The 19710-nt window shown below is 39.9% G+C and overlaps 1 protein-coding gene across 49 annotated transcripts in view; it reads left to right on the plus strand.

Annotated features, from left to right (window-relative positions):
* Positions 1 to 19710, plus strand: part of ABI2 (abl interactor 2) — an 81953-nt gene that overhangs the window by 21815 nt on the left and 40428 nt on the right. For 20 of the 49 annotated variants that reach the window (XM_040984482.1, XM_040984500.1, XM_040984475.1 and 17 more), the window contains exons 2-3: positions 4337 to 4504; positions 15342 to 15518. In XM_040984482.1, coding sequence (XP_040840416.1) covers positions 4337 to 4504; positions 15342 to 15518 — 345 coding nt within the window. Of the gene's footprint in view, positions 1 to 4336; positions 4505 to 11319; positions 11323 to 15341; positions 15525 to 17020; positions 17039 to 17686; positions 17689 to 19710 lie in introns of all 49 variants that reach the window. The other 29 variants (XM_040984488.1, XM_040984469.1, XM_040984470.1 and 26 more) reach the window with 6 other exon arrangements.

Consider the following 19710-nt stretch of genomic DNA (forward strand, 5'->3'; position numbering starts at 1 on the left):
CCTCGCCTTGCACGTCCGGGATCCCATATGGGCGCCGGTTCTAATCCCGGCAGCCCCGCTTCCCTTCCAGCTCCCTGCCTGTGGCCCGGGAAAGCAGTCGAGGACGGCCCAAAGCTTTGGGATCCTGCACCCGCGTGGCGTGGGAGACCCGGAAGAGGCTCCTGGCTTCGGATCAGCATAGTATCGGCCGTTGCGCTCACTTGGGGAGTGAATCATCGGACGGAAGATCTTCTTCTCTGTCTCTCCTCTCTGTATATCCGCCTTTCCAGTAAAAAAAAAAAAAAAATAATAATAAAAATAAATCTTTAAAAAAAAAAACAAACAAAACAAACAAAAAAAGATTATGAATCTTGTTTGGGAAATAATTATTTAGTATCATTCATAGCTATTCTTGTTTTTTTTTTTTCCTTTTAAGATTTATTTTCTTGAAAACATAGAATTAATAAAGAAGGAGAGACAGAGAGATGGTCTTCCATCCACTGGCTTACCCCTTAAATGGCCACGGCAGCAGGGCTGGGTCTTTGTTGGACTGAAAACAGGAGCCTGAAGTTTTAGCTGCATGTACCATGTGGTTTGTGGCGTCCAAGTCCTTGGGCTATCTTCTGCTTTCTCAGGTGTTAGCAAGGAGCCTGATCGGAAGTGGAGCAGACGGACTCAAGCTGGTGCCTGTACAGGATGCCAGCATTGCTGGTAGCGACCTAACCAGATGGACCACAGCGCTGATCCCCCCATAGTTACTCTTTTTGTTTTAAGATTTGTTTATTATTATTATTATTATTTTATTGAAAAGGCAGATTTATAGAGAAGAGAGACAGAGATTTTCTGTCTGCTGTCACTTTCCCTAGTGGTCACAACGGCCAGAGCTAAGCTGATCTGGAGCCAGGAACTGCCTCGGGATCTCCATGTGGGTGCAGGGTCCTAAGGATTTGGACCATCCTCCACTGTTTTTCCAGGCCACAAGCAGAGAGCTAGAAGGGAAGTGGAGCAGCCGGGACTTGAATTGGCACCTATATATGATCCTGGTGCATGTAAGGCGATGACTTTAGCCACTAGGCTACTGTGCCAGACCCACCCCATTACTGTTCTTAAATTGATTCCACCCTATATTAAAGTTGGGAAATCCATGCAATTTTCTGAATCATTTGCCTAGGGTTTCCTAATGTGAAAAATTTGAACAAGTGGACGAGTGGAAATTTTGTTATCTTTTAACTAGAGAATATTTATTTAAAATGTTAAAAGTTTAATTTTTATAAGTAAAATTGATAAGTACAATTCTTAATGTATATTTAATGATAAATTATTATAATTTATAGCATATTTAGCCATGAATATCTTAAAAATTTAAAGCAGTTACAACTTTGGAAAGTAGATATATGTAATCCCAGCAGGTTCCTAAAAGTATTTTCAAGTTTGGTGTCAACTCTTGTTTCAACCTATGATAAAAACAAATTAATTAAAAATTGAAAAGAAAAATGCGGAGAGTGATTTTTAACACCCCTCAAATTAAAATGGTATTACTTGATTGTTACCTATTTCTTTCAGAAAGTTTGATACCTTCACTTTCCTCACCTGGGAGAAAGACATTGAGGTGTATTGATTTGGGTTTCTATGTTCTGTTGATGAGATGAGATGAGATTGGGAATTTTAGGCTACTGGGTATCCAGCGCTGTGTCCCATGTTGAAATACCTGGGTTTGATTCGCAGCTTCTGTTCCTGACTCCATCTTGTATTGCAGACCCAGGATGGCAGCAGATGATAGCTCATCTGGTGGGTTCCTGCCACCAACATGAGAGGCTTGGTTTGGATTCTCAGCTCTTGAAGCTTCAGTCGGCCTGGCCCTGGCCTGGGGCAGGTGTCTAGGGAGTGAACCAAGAGACTCAGCCAGCCAGCCAGCCAGGCAGCCAGGCAGTCTGTGTTGGTGTCTTGCTCTTTGTGACTCCTCTGAGCTGCTTTGGTTTATGCTTTTAGAAAATGGCTTTATTTCATGACTGTATTTTGATGGTCACAACTTCTCAAAGTGGTCATATTTGAATTCTTATTTACTTCCTAATAGAGGAAACACAGTAACGGACTCCTGTCTGAATCGACATGTTACAGTAAAGGGCTGTGCTGATATGAACATAAATGGTTTCTGGTTCAGAGGCGCTTATGCTTTCAGTTGAGCTGGAACTTGGGCGAGATGATGTTTGACAGCAGCACAGACTGTTTAATTACCATTGCTTTGCTGCTAAGACTTTGACACAATAAATTAGCCACTTTCTGCTATGCAGTTTTTGTAGTTTCAAGTGGGAGTTTATTTGGGAGTGTAGTTTCTTGGCAGTTTATGTACTATAGAGTTATTACACTTAAAATTCTTGATGAGAAAGGATTTTTTTGTTGTGCCATTTTTATCATTACTGTATTAATACATTAATCAGAAATTTTAGCCACATTTTACATGTTAAAGGAAGAATTAAGGGAAGTAGAAACGAGTACACCAGACTTCAGTGTACTGCCTTTCCAGTGACCTTGGGACACACGGCTGCTATTGATCAAAATACCCACTGCCAGGCGGATGTTGTTTGTGGTGCAGCGCATTAAGCCCACTGCCTGGGATGAGCTGCTTTGCTTCTGATTCAGCTTCCTTCTGGTGGTCCTGGGACGGAGTAGGTGATGATCTCTGGACTTGGGTCTCTGCTGCTCACATGGGAGACCCAGTTGGAGTTCTGGACTCCCGCACCTGGCCCCATGCTGGCTGCTGCAGGCATTTTGAGGAATGAACCAGAAGATGGAATCTCTCTCTTTCCAATAAATCATCTCTACAGAAGAGAAAATATTTTACCATTAAAAAAATGAAATGCTACTATTTGCTGTAAAATATATGAGACTTGAACCGATGCAGTGGCACTGCCTGCTGATCCTACGATTGCAGTGCCTGCATCCCAAATGTACGCTGGTCTGAGTCCTGGCTGCCCTACTTCTGATCCAGCTCCTTCCCGATGGTTACAAAGGTAGTGGAGGATGGCCCATGCCCTTGGTTCCCTGTACCCATGTGAGAGACCCAGAGGTGCTCCTGGCCCCAGGTCTGGACATGTGTGACCTTTTGGGGAATGAACCAGTGGATGAAAGATCCCTCTGTAATTCTTTCACCTAAAATAAATATTGAAGAAAAAACAGGACTGGAGGATATTATGTTAATCAAAATACATCAATTACAGGCAGACAAAGCACTTATTTTCCTCTATTATATGTGCAGTCTTTTTTTTTAAAGATTTATTTTTATTGAAAAATCAGATATACAGAGAGGTGGAGAGACAGGAAGATCTTCCATCCGATGATTCACTCCCCAAGTGATCCCAACAGCCGGTGCTGAGCCAATCCAAAGCTAGGAGCCATGAACCTCTTCTGGGTCTCCCACGTGGGTGCAGGGTCCCAAGGCTTTGGGCAGTCTCAACTGCTTTCCCAGGCCACAAGCAGGGAGCTGGATAGGAAGTGGGGCTGCCAGGATTGGAACTGGCGCCTACATAGGATGTGGCGCATCCAAGTCGAGTACTTTAGCTGCTAGGCCACTGCTCTGGGCCCCCTGTATGTACAATCTGAATACAGAGTGTTGATTACCAAATGTTGGGAGGGATAAAAGTTTGGATTAAAGAAATCAGGGGAAACTGATTGTGGTTCAAAAGTTGTGACAAATGTTCAAATAAGAGGTTTTGTAATAGGGGATGTAGGATGAGGAATACATAGTTCTTTGTTTAAAAAAAAAATCCATTGTCTCATTTTTGAAATAACAACTTCAGAGTTATGTGTATATGTACAAAGATGTGTCTGTTCAGCAAAAAGCTTATTCTACGGGGCTTGGCGTGATAGCCCAGTGGCTAAAGTCCTACCCTTGCATACTCCGGGATCACGTATGGTCGCTGGTTCTTGTCCCATCCTGTTCCTTGCTTGTGGCCTGGGAAAGCAATAGAGGACGGCCGAAAGCCTTGGGACTCTGTACCCATCATGGAAGACCTGGAAGAGGTTCCTGTCTCCTGGTTTCAGATTGGTTCAGCTCCAGCCATTGCAGCTACTTGAGAAGTGCATCAGCATACGGAAGCTCTTTTCTGTCTTGCTTCCTCTTTGTATGTTTGCCTTTCCAGTAAAGTAAAAGCTTTAAAAGCTTTTTTAAAAAAAGCTTATTGGATTCAGTTAATCGGTGGGTTTTGGGTTAATGTGATGCTGATCATTCATTTTTGAACTATTTTTGTATGTGTAGGTTCAGTGAAATGATTTTGTATGAATACTTTTGTGGACTAGTTTTGTAGTTTTGTAGTTTTATCTTTGACTTAATGATGATTGGTTTCTTTTTTTCCTGTAGTCCGCAGATAAGCAGCGTGCTCTAGAAGAAACCAAAGCCTACACCACCCAGTCCTTAGCAAGCGTTGCCTATCTGATCAACACTTTGGCCAACAATGTGCTGCAGATGCTGGATATCCAGGCCTCCCAGCTGCGAAGGATGGAATCTTCAATCAATCATATTTCCCAGGTGGGACCACCCTGGCTTCCTGTTTGCTCCTGAGGAGGACTTAACACTGCAGACAGCCTGTTAATGATGCTGTCTGTCTTTATCATGCACGTGTGCTTTGGAAGATAACACCAGTGTTCGCTTGCTTCTTGAGTCTGTCATCTTGTGGGATGGTTTTCTTTGTGATTTTGGCAGGAAAATAGATTTTATAAGAAAAATCAGTTGTCAAGGTAACGCCGTCCGCTCTGCAATGAGTATTTTCCCTATTCCAATTTTGCCAAATTTCACATACCTTTATTGTTTTAAAAGTATGAGTTTTGTAGTTTTAATTTTTGTTTCTACTGATGAGGTTTATATTCACTGGAAAAGACTATCTTGAAATATTTAAAAGGCTAAGTTGTCAGCAGATGTTAATAAAATTTCCTTACACAAAACTTTTAAAGTAATTGTTAAGTTTGCTCCCTTAGGAAAGTCATGGTCATGGGACCAGTGCAGTGGCGTGGGAGGCTGATCCTCTGTCTGCAGTGCTGGCATCTCATGGGCCCTGGTTTGAGTCCCAGCTGCTTTGCTCTGTATTCCGTCTCCTTGCTGATGTCCGAGGAGAGCAATGAAGGATGGCTTCTGGTCATTGTGGCCTGTTGGGGAGAGAGGGCAGAGGATGGAAGTTTAAAGTCATGCTAGTGACAATAAAGAAGACAGACAAACCTTTTCTCTGCTGCCCAAAGCGTTCCCCTCTTAATACCCTGGCATATTTCCTTGTCATGTTTTTTCTGTAAACAGTTTTTAAAGTATACCTGTGATTATAGTTGATAAAGAATTTTGGGTCCTGCTCTTTCAACTTTGTGTTAATGCAGTCATGTTTTCATTATACTTTAAATTCTTCATAAATGCTCTTTTTTTTTTAAGATTTACTTTTTTTTTTTTTAATTGCAAAGTCAGATACACAGAGAGGAGGAGAGACAGAGAGGAAGATCTTCCATCTGCTGATTCACTCCCCAAGTAGCCACAACGGCTGGAGCTAAGCCAGTTTGAAGCCAAGAGCCAGGAGCTTCTTCCAGGTCTCCTAAGTGGGTGCAGGGTCCCAAGGCTTTGGGCCATCCTCAACTGTTTTCCCAGGCCACCAGCAGGGAGCTGGATGGGAAGCAGAGCTGCTGGGACATGAACCGGTGCCCATATGGGATCCTGGCACGTTCAAGGTGAGGACTTGAGCTGCCAGGTTACTGCAGCAGGCCTCCATAAACATTCTTAATAGTGGCATGATCATCCTTATATTTTGCAACCATCTTAAGTGATACTTCAGTGAAAAACTAATTCAACTGAAAAAGGCAATGTTAAAAACATTAGAATGATATTTACAGTATTTATTTTAAAGTCAGTGAAAAGAAAGAGGCTAGTGGGGAGGGGTGGGTGATTCAACGCCTCGTCGTCTGCTGATTCTTTTGCTACATGGCTACAGCAGCCAGAACAGGGCCAGGCCAGCCAGGCGCCCCGGACTCCAGTCTAGCTTCTCCTATGAGTGGCATGGAGCTGTCGTCTGCTGCCCTCGCAGGCTTGTTCACTGGAAGCTGGGTTTGAAGCAGAGCATATGGGATAGAAACTGGCTTCTGAGACAGGATGCTGGCATCGCGAACTAAGGCTCTACCATCCGCGCCTTAATACCAGCCCTGACACTGCCCACATCTTTTTGAAAAGATTTTTGAGGTTTTCTAGTTTAGCACTCTTGTCATTTGAGTAAACTTGGTAGCTTGCTTGCCTGCCTGCTTGCCTGCCTGCCTGCCTTCCTTCCTTCCTTGCTTCCTTCCTTCCTTCCTTCCTGAGTGATTGGAGTTCTTCTGGAATAAATAGGATTGTTAAATTCGTATGTAGCTGTGTTTGGTCTATCTTGAGAGTTAGGATTTTTTTGAAAACAAGTATTTGAACCATTTTAGAGAGCCTGAAGTTTAGCAAATTTATGTAATCAGGTAAGAAAATATTCCAAATAATTAAATCATGTGGTAGGCCTTGTATTTTGGCTCTTTGAAAGTTTAACACACTGGTTAAGGGAATTCTTATTTAGCATTATTTAATATAAGAGTTTGCCTTTATAAAGATTTCTTCACATACCCAGACATTTTTAAAAGATTTGTTTATTTTTATTTGAAAGGCAGATTTACAGAGAGAAGCAGAGACAAAGATACAGAAATCTTCCATCTATTGGTTCACTCCCTAAATGCTGCAATGGCCAGGGTTGAGGTGATCAGGAGCCAGGAGCATCTTCTGGGTTTCCCATTTCAGTGCATGGGCCCTTGGGCTTCAGCCATTCTTTGCTGTTTTCTCAGTAGGGAGCTGTTTCAGAAGTGAAGTAGCTAGGCCACTTACTAGCTCCCATGAGGGAAGCTGATGCTACTGGCAGGCAATCACTGTGCTATGCTACATGTATCCATAGATGTGTTTATATTTTACTGCTTAATGTATTTTTCTCTAAGTTAAAAAAGTACGATATGGTGAAGTTTAGTGAAAAAAGAAAGAGCAAATGTAGATGAAAAATTAATACATTAGTGTTCTGAAAGGGGAGGGGCATTTTTACTCAACGGTGAGGGAAAGTAGGAGAGATGGGGGATGAAGAATGACGGAAAAAGAGTCACTCAGGTTTCTGCTTTGGATTCTGAAATTGTTGGTTCGGAAAGGCAAATAAGCTCAAGAAGAAGGGTGAGTAAAGCCAGCTTAGATGACAAGGGTATGGATTGATTTAGTTAATAACAACAGATTTTTTTTTTTCTTGGTATCAAAAGTTGATAATGGCCTAGACAGGACTGTCTTTATAAATTATTCTGATAAGGTAGTTAAAAAGCAGAGGTGAGAGAGATTGGTTGATAGACCAAAATAACAGTCCTTAGTTGGAGCTCTCTTGGGCTGGTGCTGTGGTAGGGAAGGCTAATCAACCACCTGTGGTACTGGCATCCTGTATGGGCTCTGGTTCATTGTTCTGTCTGATCTGCTTCCATCCAGCTCCCTGCTTAGGACCTTGGAAAGCAGCAGGGGATGGCTGATGTCAGTGGGCTTCTGCACCCGTGTGGGAGACCCAGAAGAAGCTCCTGGCTTTTGATTGGCTCAGTTCTGGATGTTGCAGCCATTTGGGGGATAAACCACCAGATGAACATCTCTGTCCCTTCTTTCTGTAAATCTATCTTAAAAAATATGTCTTTAATTAAAACAAATTTTGAACCTTCTTTATGTGTAGTTGGGTATCTTGAGGGCAGTTCCTGGAGAATTGCCACACAGCTGTTAAGTGTGTAAAAGGATGTTTTAGTCTGTTGGGTGAGGGGTTGAATGGGAAATGGCCTAATGGAAGTTGTATCTAAGGAAGAAGACTAACTAAGAATGTTATGAATTTTGGGCCTGGCGCAATGGCTCTGTAGCTAAATCCTTGCCTTGCAAATTACTGGGATCCCACATGGGTGCTGGTTTGTGTCCTGGCTGCTCTGCTTCTGGTCCAGCTCCCTATTTGTGGCCTTGGAAAGCAGTCAAGGATGGCCCAAAGCCTTGGGCCCCTGTGATCGGCTCAGCTCCAGCCATTGCAGCCACTTGGAGAGTAAACTGGTGGGTAGATCTTTCTGTATCTCCTTTCTGTATATCCGACTTTCCAATAAAAAGAAAAAATAAATCTTAAGAAAAAAGAATGCTATATATTTTGTGCTATTTGCTTTAAAGATGAAAATTTTCAATTCCGTTTAATATACAGGTGTAATTCTCAAAGTCATTGAATAATAAAACTTGTACTCTTTAGACCGAAAACAGAAGAAAATAAGTTTTGTCTCTAAGTATTTTTTTTTCTGCAAATACTCAGTAAATACTACACAAGACAGATCAGCAACTTTTTTATAAGCTCTCGTGCTAAATATTTTAAATTTGGTGAGCCATGTATGTTTTCGGATTTGAGTTATTTGTGTGTTTTTCCCAACAGCTGTTTGAAACTGTTAAAATCATTTTTATCTTTTGGAGTCTGTAAAGCAGGCTGTGGGTTAGATTTGACATGTAGCTGAAATTTGTCACTCCCTCGTTCAAACTTTTTTTTTCCAGACATTTGATTATTTCATTATTATTTTAATGGTTTTTCTTATTAAAATATTACATATTTTTTAGAGGGAGCCTAGGGTTTCTTGATAGAAGATTCTAGTCACAATTTTGGACAAAAATACTAGATTCTGAGAATTTGTATAAAAGATTGAGTTGAAAAAAACAGGTTTAGTCATATTACAGATGTTGTTTCTAAGTTTATTGGGATGGCAACAGCTTTCAGGATTGTTTTAAGGGCTGTGTAAGCAGTGACGGTAGATACACGGGCTAGTAAGTTTTTGTCGAAGTATGTTTTGGTCTGTGTTCTGAGGCAGAACCTTGTCTCAGGATCCAAGTGCTTCAGTCTTTGTCTTGGTGGAGAGGAACAGGCGGAGCAGAGGAGGGCGGGAAGGAGCTAGGTTTCACTCTGGCTTCTGCTGACTTCTCTGACCTTGAACTTCTCTGAACTTTGGTTTTCTCATCCGTGAGATTGTAATAGGATTGATTAGATGGTAGCTAAGCTGCTGGTTTTTGTAAATTACTTAGTTTTCTGAGGTTCTAGCAAAGGACCTTGATTCATATTTGCTTTTCTATTTGTTCTATTGGCCTTGTCACCCACCTCATTCTATGTCCACCGATTTCAGCTCTCTGTTCTGGTTTAATTGAAACGTGCTAAATTATTCTGAATTGGAAACTGGGGGTGGGAGTTTATCAACTATGTTTTAGGAAGACTACATACAGGAAAAATTGATTCCTTATTAAAATCAAATATTTTGTAAAATAAGACGTGATTAGGAATACATAGTATGAGACTATTTTTGGTATCAAGGGCAATATAGTATTAAGTAGTTTGATTCATAGCACACTCAATTTATTCATAAAGCAGAATGAAAGATTTTAAAGATTTTTATTTGAAAGAGTTATGGAGAGAGGAGAGATAGATCTTTTATTTTTGTTTAAAATTAAAAAAAAAATTTTATTGCAAAGTTAGATATACAGAGAGGAGGAGAGACAGAGAGGAAGATCTTCCATCCGATGATTCACTCCCCAAGTGAACACAATGGTCGGTGCTGCACCAATCTGAACCAGGAGCCAGGAACTTCCTCCAGGTCTCCCACGCAGTTGCAGGGTTCTAAGGCTTTGGGCCATCCTCGACTGCTTTCCCAGGCCACAGGCAGGGAGCTGGATGGGAAGTGGAGCTGCCGGGATTAGAACCTGGGATCCCATTTGGGATCCCGTCACGTTCAAGGTGAGGACTTTAGCCGCTAGGCTATGGTGCTGGACTGTGTTTTAAATTTTTATTTTGTGTGTTAGTGTTCCATTGGTTCAGGGGTTTCCCTTTTTCTTTCTACCTTAAGAGAGTTTTCTGCTGGTTCACTCCACAAATGACCTCAAAGGCCAAAGCTGGAAGCCAAAAGCTTCCTCTGGATCTTCCACTTGGATGCATGTGTAGCAGGACCCAAGCACTTGGGCTATTATCAGTTGTTTTCCCAGGGAACTGGATTGGAAATGGAATAATTGAATTCAAACCAGTGCCCATTTGGAAGGAAACGCTGCAGGCAGAGGCCCAAGCTGCTAGGCCATGGTGGTGACCTCTGGAATAAATTCTTGGCATGGATTACTATAAGTGTCAAGGGTCGTAAAGTTTTTAAAAATTCAGTCTTTAGCTTTGTTTTCCTGGTTCTTTGGACTCAGAAAATAACTGAAAATTTTCTTTCTTAAAAGTGATATTAGGGGAAAAATTGATATCAGAAATTAAATTAATACTATACTTTTAAACATGTATAGTTTTCAGAATAAACTTAATTTTATGGAATAGGATCGCTTCTCGGCCTTTTGGCTAAGATCAAGTGTAATTTTACTGAATACTTGTGTATACTTAATTTTAAGTCAGTATTACTGTGTTTAAGGATGAAATGCTATTTGTCTTATGCATGAGCTTGTATCCATTTCTGCTGTTTGTTTTTTAAAGTTTATAGAATAATATTTAAACCAAAGGTCTTACAAACTTGTAAGCCAAGATTCTTCTAAGGCCCAATGTTTCTCTTAGCTAGTAAAAATAGTACTGTCTGGCTTTGTAGTGAAAGACTGAGAGGTTAAAATGCAGCATCAGGAACCTTAGGAGGGTAGGGTTCCTCCTGTCCACTCCAGAGCTGGCCAGGAGCTTTTGGGCAGGCATTGAGTTACTTTGGTGAGGCAGTCATGGAGATGGAAAGGGGTGAATGTAAGGTTTTAGAGAAGTGGAAGTAATTGTTCACAACAGTTAGGTAATAAAGGCAATAGAAAACATTGAGGAATTTAACACATAGATTAATTTTCTATGAAAAAACTTGATATTTGTATATATGTGTATATCTTCTGAAAAATGCCAAATTTGGAATGAAAGAAATACCACTGAAGGTTATCAATATGTAAACATGTTTGTTAAATATAATGTGTATACTTAGTAGTTCCCTTTGTTTGACCTTTACCTCATGTTGTTAAAAATTCATAACTGAAAATGCTTATTTTATGAGGGATGTGTAGTTTACAGCATATTCATAATTATATAATTAAATGCTGTTTTGAAACATTATGTTACTATTGGGATTTGAGACATTGGAAGACACCTTCTTAGGTGAGTTATTGCACTGTAACTTCAATTGCAGATGTTTCCCCCACTGATGGGCAGCTAACTGAGGTAGTGCTATCCAGGGTAGTCAACTCTGAATTACCTGTGGTAATGGGAAGCAACAATGCATGGATAGTCCTGGAACAAAACACTTTATACAGTATCTTCCTGTCATCCCTTGTGGCCTGAGCATGTGCTTGGGTTCTTGAGGGACACATGGGAGTGAGGCTTAGGCTGCAGAGCCGCTCAGATCAGTATAGTCATCACAAAGCAACAAGAGATGTCCTGTAGGAAGCCTGGGTTTGGCTGAAGTGTCAAGGGGGGGCCTGCAGCATGTGAGACCAGCTTGGCAATAGAGGTGAAAAGGATGGAAAACTAACAAGGGCCGTGGGAAAGTGGGTCTTTAAATTCTACACAGTTGGAGTGATATTTTGTGATGCAATTTTTGTTTAATAGAAGCTGTAGTAAATAAAAGTAGTATTAATAGCAGTATATTTGCATTGGTTTTGTCTTTGCTAGTGAACACACTTTTTATCTGCCACAGGTGAATGCTGTTGAGGCCTCTTAAATAAAAGTAGGCTTATTGTCAAAATAACTTAATTTTAGAAAGCTAGCATAAATTGGAAATACCTTAAAATTGTTTCCCTAAATATCAATGGTGAATTTGTAATTTTGAAACTGAACAATGTATGCTGCTTTTATAGTATCAAAGAATATAATGATGACAAAGACAGTAGTGATTAATTAAAGCTGTGCATTTGATTGATGAGAAACAGATTTCTTAATTTAAAAATACATTAGGGCAGCATCATTAAATTCCCAAACTAAGTGGCTATGATGAATGTTAAAGCTGGGTGGTACTTGCAAGGGATTTTTCTTTATAGTATTCTGTTATATTTAATTTGGCCTATGTTTTGTACTAGAGAAAGCTCTAAAAAATTGAAGTAAGTGTTGCTGAGAAACCTCAGAATCTTCTGGACCAAATGGTCCTTTTCTATCTGTAAAAGAGATTTACTGTTCTCTGTCATTGTTAAACTTCATATAAAACAGCCATTTTCTAAGCGTATGTTTGATGATGTTTGTGGTGACTTTCGCCTGTGGTAGAAGGATGACCAGAATACAAATTACGCTCTTGGGTTTCCCTTACTGTATATACCTGCATTACTGTGGGTGTTTAAGATGTTGATGATAATTCCAAATTGCTCCAGGTGGACGGACAGTTGGTGAGATAGATATTAGTGTTGGGTTGGCTCTTGAGTTGCCATTTGGGAGTGAATAACGCTTGGGACAGGCTAGTTACAGTCCTTTCTGTAGAGTGGTGGTTCTCAAGGGGCTGTTAGTGTCTCACATTTTTGACTGTCACAAGTTAGGATGGAGAAATGATACAGGTAAGACTTCTGGATGCTTCTGTGGGATCCAGCAGTGCTTGGCACGATCCCTGACACCAAAAGACCTGGGGGCCCAAAATGTCCATTCAAATTCCAGTTTGCTCTAAATTCGGAATTGTGTTGTGGTTGAGCAAGTCTGCATTCTTACGGATTCCTTCTGAATAAGTGAAGTGCATTTATGAAAGCTGATGAGCATGAAAACTGCCTTACACAAGGAGTGTGCTCTCAGCTGCTGCTTTTGATCGGATGAGGACCAGTTAGATAAAAATGTAATAACCCTATTTCTTGGTCTTTTTTTTTGGCTTGCTTTATGGTTGGCAAAAATATGGAATAATGCAATTAATTTTCACTTTCTTGAGCTTAAAAATTAAACTTTAAAATCACTAATATGCAGGGTTTTTTTTTTATATTAGTTCCCTGAAGCAGTTTGAAATGACTGATAATCCTACAATTTACCTAATAGGCACAGAATAAGTACACACAATGTATTTGAAGTGATAAACTTACTATTTTTTAAAGATTTATTCATTTTTTTCTGACAGGCAGATTTTACAGAGAGGAGATAGAGTTCTTCCATCTGTTGGTTCACTTCCCAAATGGCCATAAAAGCCAGAGCTGAGGTGATCCAAAGATGGGTACCAGGAGCTTCTTCCCGGCTTGCCATGTAGATGCAGCAGCCCATGCACTTGCGCAGCCCTCTGCTGCTTTTGTGGTGTGTAAGCAGAGAGCTGGATTGGAAGTAGGGCAGCTGAAACATGAACCAGCATCTAAATGGGTTGCTGGTGCTGCAGGTGGAGGATTAACCTACCATGCCACCACATCAGGGCCCCACGCTTATTATTTTGATCAGTTTTTAATTGGGTTTAGAAATTTGCTCTGAAATATATTTTATTAACTTTTAAGATCTCTTGATTGAGAGGAAAAAGCTTTTGAATTGGATCTGAGTTTACTTTTGTTAGATGAGAAGGATAGATCATTTTTAATATTTCTTAAAATGATATTTCATTAGTGGCATGATGGTTATTTCTTTCCATTGTTGTTGTCTGCTTCTCTGATAAAGGGAAATTGAAGTAAGACTGATAAACTAGCAGAAAAACAAAACCACCTGTTTCGGCTTGACAGCAGTGTTGGTAAAGATGGGGAGAATTTTACTGAAGTGTTTTTATAAAACTCTGACTGCAACCCTTAGGGGCAAAACATTTTCCATTTTACATAGTACATAATTCATACATACAGAGATACAGGGGTTTTTGGAAACTTTGTGCAAATGAGACTAAAAGATAAATTTATTCTGGTGCAGAAACATTTTTTAAAGTCTGTAGATAATTTGTTTTTACATTTTTCATGAACTCTTATTCCTTCATGCATGAATTTTCAAAATTGTGCACTGAATAAGCATCTTTAAATTATTTTGCAAAGATTTATTTATTTTAAAGATGAAAAACTTAAGTTTTTAAAGGATTTATTTGAAAGGCAGAATTAGAGAGGGAGAGACAGAGAAAGACCTTCAGTTGGCTGGGTCACTCCCCAAGTGGTTGCAGTGGCTGAGGTTGGGCCAGGCCAACGCTGGGAGCAGGCGGCTCATCCAGGTCTCCCACGTGGGTGGCAGGCCTTACACACTGTCTTCCATTGGATTTTGGTTGTTAGCAGGGAGTTGAATCAGAAGTGGAGCAGCTGCAGTTCCATCCGGTGGTCATATGGGATAACAGCATCCCAGGCTATGCCACAGCACAGCCCCTCTCCCATTTCTTAAACAAAGATGTTTAAAAAGTAGCAGGAATTATATTCATAGGTTATTTTAAAAATATAATCAAATTAGTCATTGGTACCCTCATAGTCATATTAGGTTAAATTTTTAAAAGCGTATTTATTTTCACTTACTTGGAAGGCAGGGAGGGATCTTCCATTCACAGCTTCATTCCTCAAGTACTTGTAAGATCCGGACGAGGCCATCACCTGCTGCCTCTCAGAATGTACCAACAGGGAGTTGGATCAGAAGGTGAAGAGTGGGGACTCCAACCGGGTGTTTCAGAACAGGATATGGGATTCAAACTGAAGCATAAACAGCTGTGCCAAAGCTCCCCCTAACCCCCGTCAGTGAATTTGTGTGTCGTGGGGTCTCTGTGTGACTGCCCTTGTCTGCTATTGTAGGATGAACGTATCCTTAGGAAAGGAAGCAGGTGAGCAGTGTTGACTGTTCAGTTATAGAAGCTTAGGAAAACTGAGTTTCAAGTTTGTGTTTTTTTAAAGCAATACTTTAAAAATTATTTTATTTTACTTTATTTGAGAGACTGTTAAACTTCCATCCATTGGTTCACTTTCCAAATGCACACAGAAGCCAGGCTGTTCTAGGTCACAGCCTAGAGTCCCGAACTCGTTGCTATCACATGTTGGTCGCAGGGTCTGAACTGTCCTTGAACTGTCATCTGCTGTCTGTCAATGAAAGCTGAACTTGGCAGCCAGGGATCTGGGAGTCTGAAGACGAGTCCCCCCTACTGTGCCAAATGCTCGATCCAGAATTGGGTTTTCATGTCATACATAATGTTTTTTGTTTTTGTTTTAACCAACCATTAAAAAAAATACACACTACTCTTAGCTTGTGGGATGTGAAAGTCAGGTGACCGTCTGGATTTGGTCTGTGGGCTGTGCTTTGCCAACCCTTGCATTAGCCTAAGAATAAATTCCTTACTCCAGAAGGAGAAAATTGAGCACACGGAACTGAGTAGAAGCAGGCAGCGTTAAATTCTGGGCATTGTAAACAGCGGTGTTCTGGTTATCAGCCCTATTCATTTTGTATTGTGTCTTTGTGTATTGTATTTTACAGACAGTTGATATTCATAAAGAAAAAGTGGCAAGAAGAGAAATTGGAATTTTGACTACCAATAAAAACACTTCAAGGACACATAAGATTATTGCTCCAGCCAACCTTGAACGGCCAGTTCGTTATATTAGAAAACCTATTGACTATACTCTTCTAGATGACATTGGCCATGGCGTAAAGGTAGGTGTCGTTGTTGTCAAGCTGCTTAAAGCAGTAGCCCGTGATGGAGTAACTCTAGTGTGTCCAGCTTTGCTCTTTCCTTTTCTAGAGGACCGTCCTGACTCTGCGTGATTGTGAAGATTGCTTCCTGTTCTAACTTAGCTTTCTTGCTTTTGCTTCGTGCTGTTCTCTCAATTTTAAGCAGTCATCTTAGAGCAAATTGCATTTGCTTAATTATCTTATCTCATATAGATTAAGTAAATGTAGTGAAGTCTTTGGATTTTTTAATGACTTAATGACTGATTAAAAATTATTCAACATGTTGTTAAAGTGAATGTGATTACCTTATCTTACTATATCAGGAGACTTTGGCATCAATTTTCCAAAGCAACATATAGTAATAAATATATGCTTTGAATTTCTGAAAAATAATTTCATCAGTATTTGGAACTAGAATAGTGTAGGTACTCAGTTGCTTTTGCGTAAATGGCCATTGTACATTTTGGCTATGTTTTAAGGTGTGCTTGAGTGTCTGGTGTTTGTATATAAAATACTATAATTAGCACTGAGAAATGTGCATTAATACTTAAGCTATTCATATATTTGGATGAATATTAAATTATCTAAAGCTTGTATCTAATCAGTGATTTGAAAGACAGTTAGTTGCCAAATGGGACTTTGAGTGAATGTGTATATATGCCTATAATGAAATTGTATAATTTATACAGTAGACTTTTTACTAGTTTATTTCATTTTTGATGATGTTTACATAGTTAAGAATTTTTTTCTAAAGCAAGTGTATTGGAGTAAAAACAACATGATGACTTGATATCAAATAAATTGAAAGTTAATGTATATCTAGCTTAAAAACATGCCCTATAAATCCATTAAAATTTTTTTCCCTTAGAGTTTAGGTACAACCATTATTTTCTGAAATTTGGTATTTAACTTTATAATTGATACGTACTAGAGCCTGTTGAAAAGGATGTATAATTGATAGTTAATTAATGACTGGAATTTATTCTAGCATGGGAAAATTTGTTCAAGGTTAACAACTGCTAGTAGGGCATTAGGATGGTGCCAGGATCTAATGCCAGAGCGATACTTACGTGTTACAGACCTCACGGTTGTGTTTGCCTGTTTCTGCAGTGAAAAGGTGCTGCTTCTCTTTCCTTGTTCAGCCCTCACAGTCACATGTTATTCTTTTAGGACCCTGTAGTCTCTTCATTGAACTTTCAGTGTGTAAGGGCCACTAATGTGAAGAAATCTTTAGTAGCATTAAGTTTTTGAATGAAACAGTGTCTTAAGTAATTTCATTCAGGAAACTCCTGTTCATGACACATTCTGCTTTAACCACTCTTTCTATGATCTACTGAAACATTATTTTGTTAATGCCAAATGCTTAACTTGTTTTTTTATTTTCTTTTGTTTTTTTTTCCTTTCTCTTCACATCCTGAAGTTCCAACTAACCTTTCAATGCTTTTTTTCCTTACCTCTTTTATTTGCTCCATTTATGCATTAAGTGGTTGCTTAGATTTAAGGTAAGAGATTCCAGGGCTGGATTTCCATTCTTTGTTCTTATATAGAATATTACATACGGGGAGTAACTAGATATTAGGTCCTTGGCCTTTTAAAGCCAACACATAATTCCTCTTTTTTATTGTAATTTTTTGTCACTCAAGTTCGTGCTGTGTCTTCATGTTCTTTGAAGGCGATGTTTCTGTCTTGTTCACACTCTATTCTTTGTGCAGAAAGCAGTAACTAACATGCATTAAATGCTTTGTAAATATTTTTTGAGTGAATGATCATTTTGTAATATTACTATATTTTGTGGAACAGCAACATAAGTTATCCATAATGAAATGTTTCAAAATAAAATTATCTGAGTGTTGTAAGTAGAATGATTTTGTTTTAGATTGGAGTGCAGAATAATGTGTCTCACTAACTCCTCCCCCTGTGTAATAGCCTTTTTATTCTATAAATGGTGTGCTTTAGTTACCCTGTGGACAACTGTCATTTTCTTCTTCTATTGTGAAGAAATTGAAAAGCAGAAAATGTTTTGCTTTTTAAAGTTGCAGTATCATGTGTTTTGATAAAAATTGGTCTTTAAAAAGTAACCGTAAGATACAGATTTCAGAATAAATTCACTTTAAGAGCTTTTAAAGGTAACAGTATATATAAAACATCAGAAGTTCAAGATAATTTTTAATATAAGAATTACAGTTTCTGTGGTTGCTGTAGCTATTTTGGAGGATTAATGGTAAGGAACCTCAACTGTATATGTATTAAAAGATTTATTTATTTTTATTAGAAAGTGATATCTATAGAGAGAAGGAGAGAGAGATCTTCCATCTGCTGGTTCACTCCCCAAGTGGTTGCAAAGCCAGAGCTGAGCTGCTCTGAGGCCAGGAGCCAGGAGCTTCTCCTGGGTCTCCCATGTGGGTGCAGAGTCCCAAGGACTTGAGCATTTTCTGCTTCTTTCCCGTGAGTTTTTCCCTGAGTTTTGATCCATAAGCAAACAGCTGGATGGCAAGTGGAGCAACAGGACTAGAACTGGTGCCCTCGTGGGGTGCCAGCACTGCAAGGGAGGACTAGCTTGCTGAACCACCGTGCTGGCCCCATCAATTAATTTTTATGTTGAAGGCAAAGGAGGAGAGATTTTTTTTTATCCTCTGGTTCCCTCCCCAAAAGCCTGCAACAGCTGAGCTGGGTCAGGAGCTTGGAATTCACTCTGGGTCTCCAGTGTTGTGGAGAACCATATTGGACCAACACTGCTGCTTTCCAGGGTTCACAGAAGCAGGAATCTGGAACTCGAGGTTGAGATGGGACCTAAACCCATAATAACAGGCTGTGGGAGTCCTACGTGGCACGCGTTGTGCTGTGCCAAGTGCCTGCCCCTCAAATAGAATATTAGTGAAATGACTGTCATCAAATTTAATGTATTTTTTTCTTTTTTTTTTTAAAAGATAATTGACTAGTCTGCATTGGAGTAATAATTGAAAAAAATTATTAACATTTCTTTGAAAGGAAGAGAGAGTGATCTTCCATCTGCTGGTTTATTCTGCAAATACTTAACAGCCAGGACTGTCCATGCTGAATGAAACCAGGAGCTGTCAAGTGAGTCTGGGTCTTCCATGCGGTTGGCAGGAACCCAGGTACTTGAGCCAACACTGTTCCTTTCTAGCATGCGTATTAACAGAAAGCAGAGCTGGAAACCACAAGGTCTGATTTGGGACGCAAGCTTCCCAGGCAACATTGTAGCCATCTTGTCATGTCTGCTCTCTTCTTTTATTGAGCTGGTTCTGTTTTAAATTATTTCTGATACTTTGTTTACCATATCTTCAGTGTGGAAGGTGAAAAGATGACTGAGTTTTGATTCATCACATGTTAACCATGGACAGAGAAATTGGAATTGTGGGGAAATTCTTTTGCTTGAAATGGGATTACATTGAACCAGCATAAAGCCAAGCTTTTCTCTATTTTTTGAGAAGTCTGTGTTCAAATTTTGGCTGTTGATGTGTTAACCGAGCTCTGCTGCCATGTTCATTTCATGAAGACCTTGGGGTGATTTCTTCTTGACCTTCCTGCATTAGGGAGATAGGCCCAAGTGAAGGACTCGTGGAAAGATCTAATAACCAAACCTAGATAAGACCTCTTAATTTCTTGGTTCTTTATTTTTTAAGATTTACTTGAAAATGAGAGAGGAAGAGACAGCTTCCATCTGCTGGTTCACTCCTCCAGTGGCTGTGTTGGCCAGAGCTGTGCTGTTCCAAAGCCAGGATCTTCTTCAGGTCCCCAGTGCAGCTGCAGCGGAGGCCACCCTCTGCCGCTTTCCCAGGCTGTCAGCAGGGAGATGGATTGGAAATAGAGCAACCTGTGTCTTGAACCGGCATCCTCATGGGATGTAGGCTTTGCCAGCAGCAGCTTCATCAGCTGCTACAATGCTGGCCCCAACATCTTTGTTCTGCATCACGAGCCTCCCCGAAGTGCGGCTCGCTGTTACTGGTCCTGTGTTTGTACACTTGGTGGGTAAGGAACTAGAATATGCAAATGCTCTGCCTTTCTTCTCATCCTCTTTTGAGAATGTGCATCCTCTTTATACTCTTGTAGCATGTAGTCAGTAATTTTGGGTAAAGTAGAAGAAAGTGGGGGAAAAACTCAGTAGTTACTACTCTGCATGCTTGTGGTATTAAATGAGTGGTTTTCTGTTACG

Source organism: Ochotona curzoniae, unplaced genomic scaffold, assembly GCF_017591425.1.
Source record: "Ochotona curzoniae isolate NIBS_2020 unplaced genomic scaffold, NIBS_Ocur_1.0 contig_4148, whole genome shotgun sequence".
Classification (NCBI taxonomy): Eukaryota; Metazoa; Chordata; class Mammalia; order Lagomorpha; family Ochotonidae; genus Ochotona; species Ochotona curzoniae.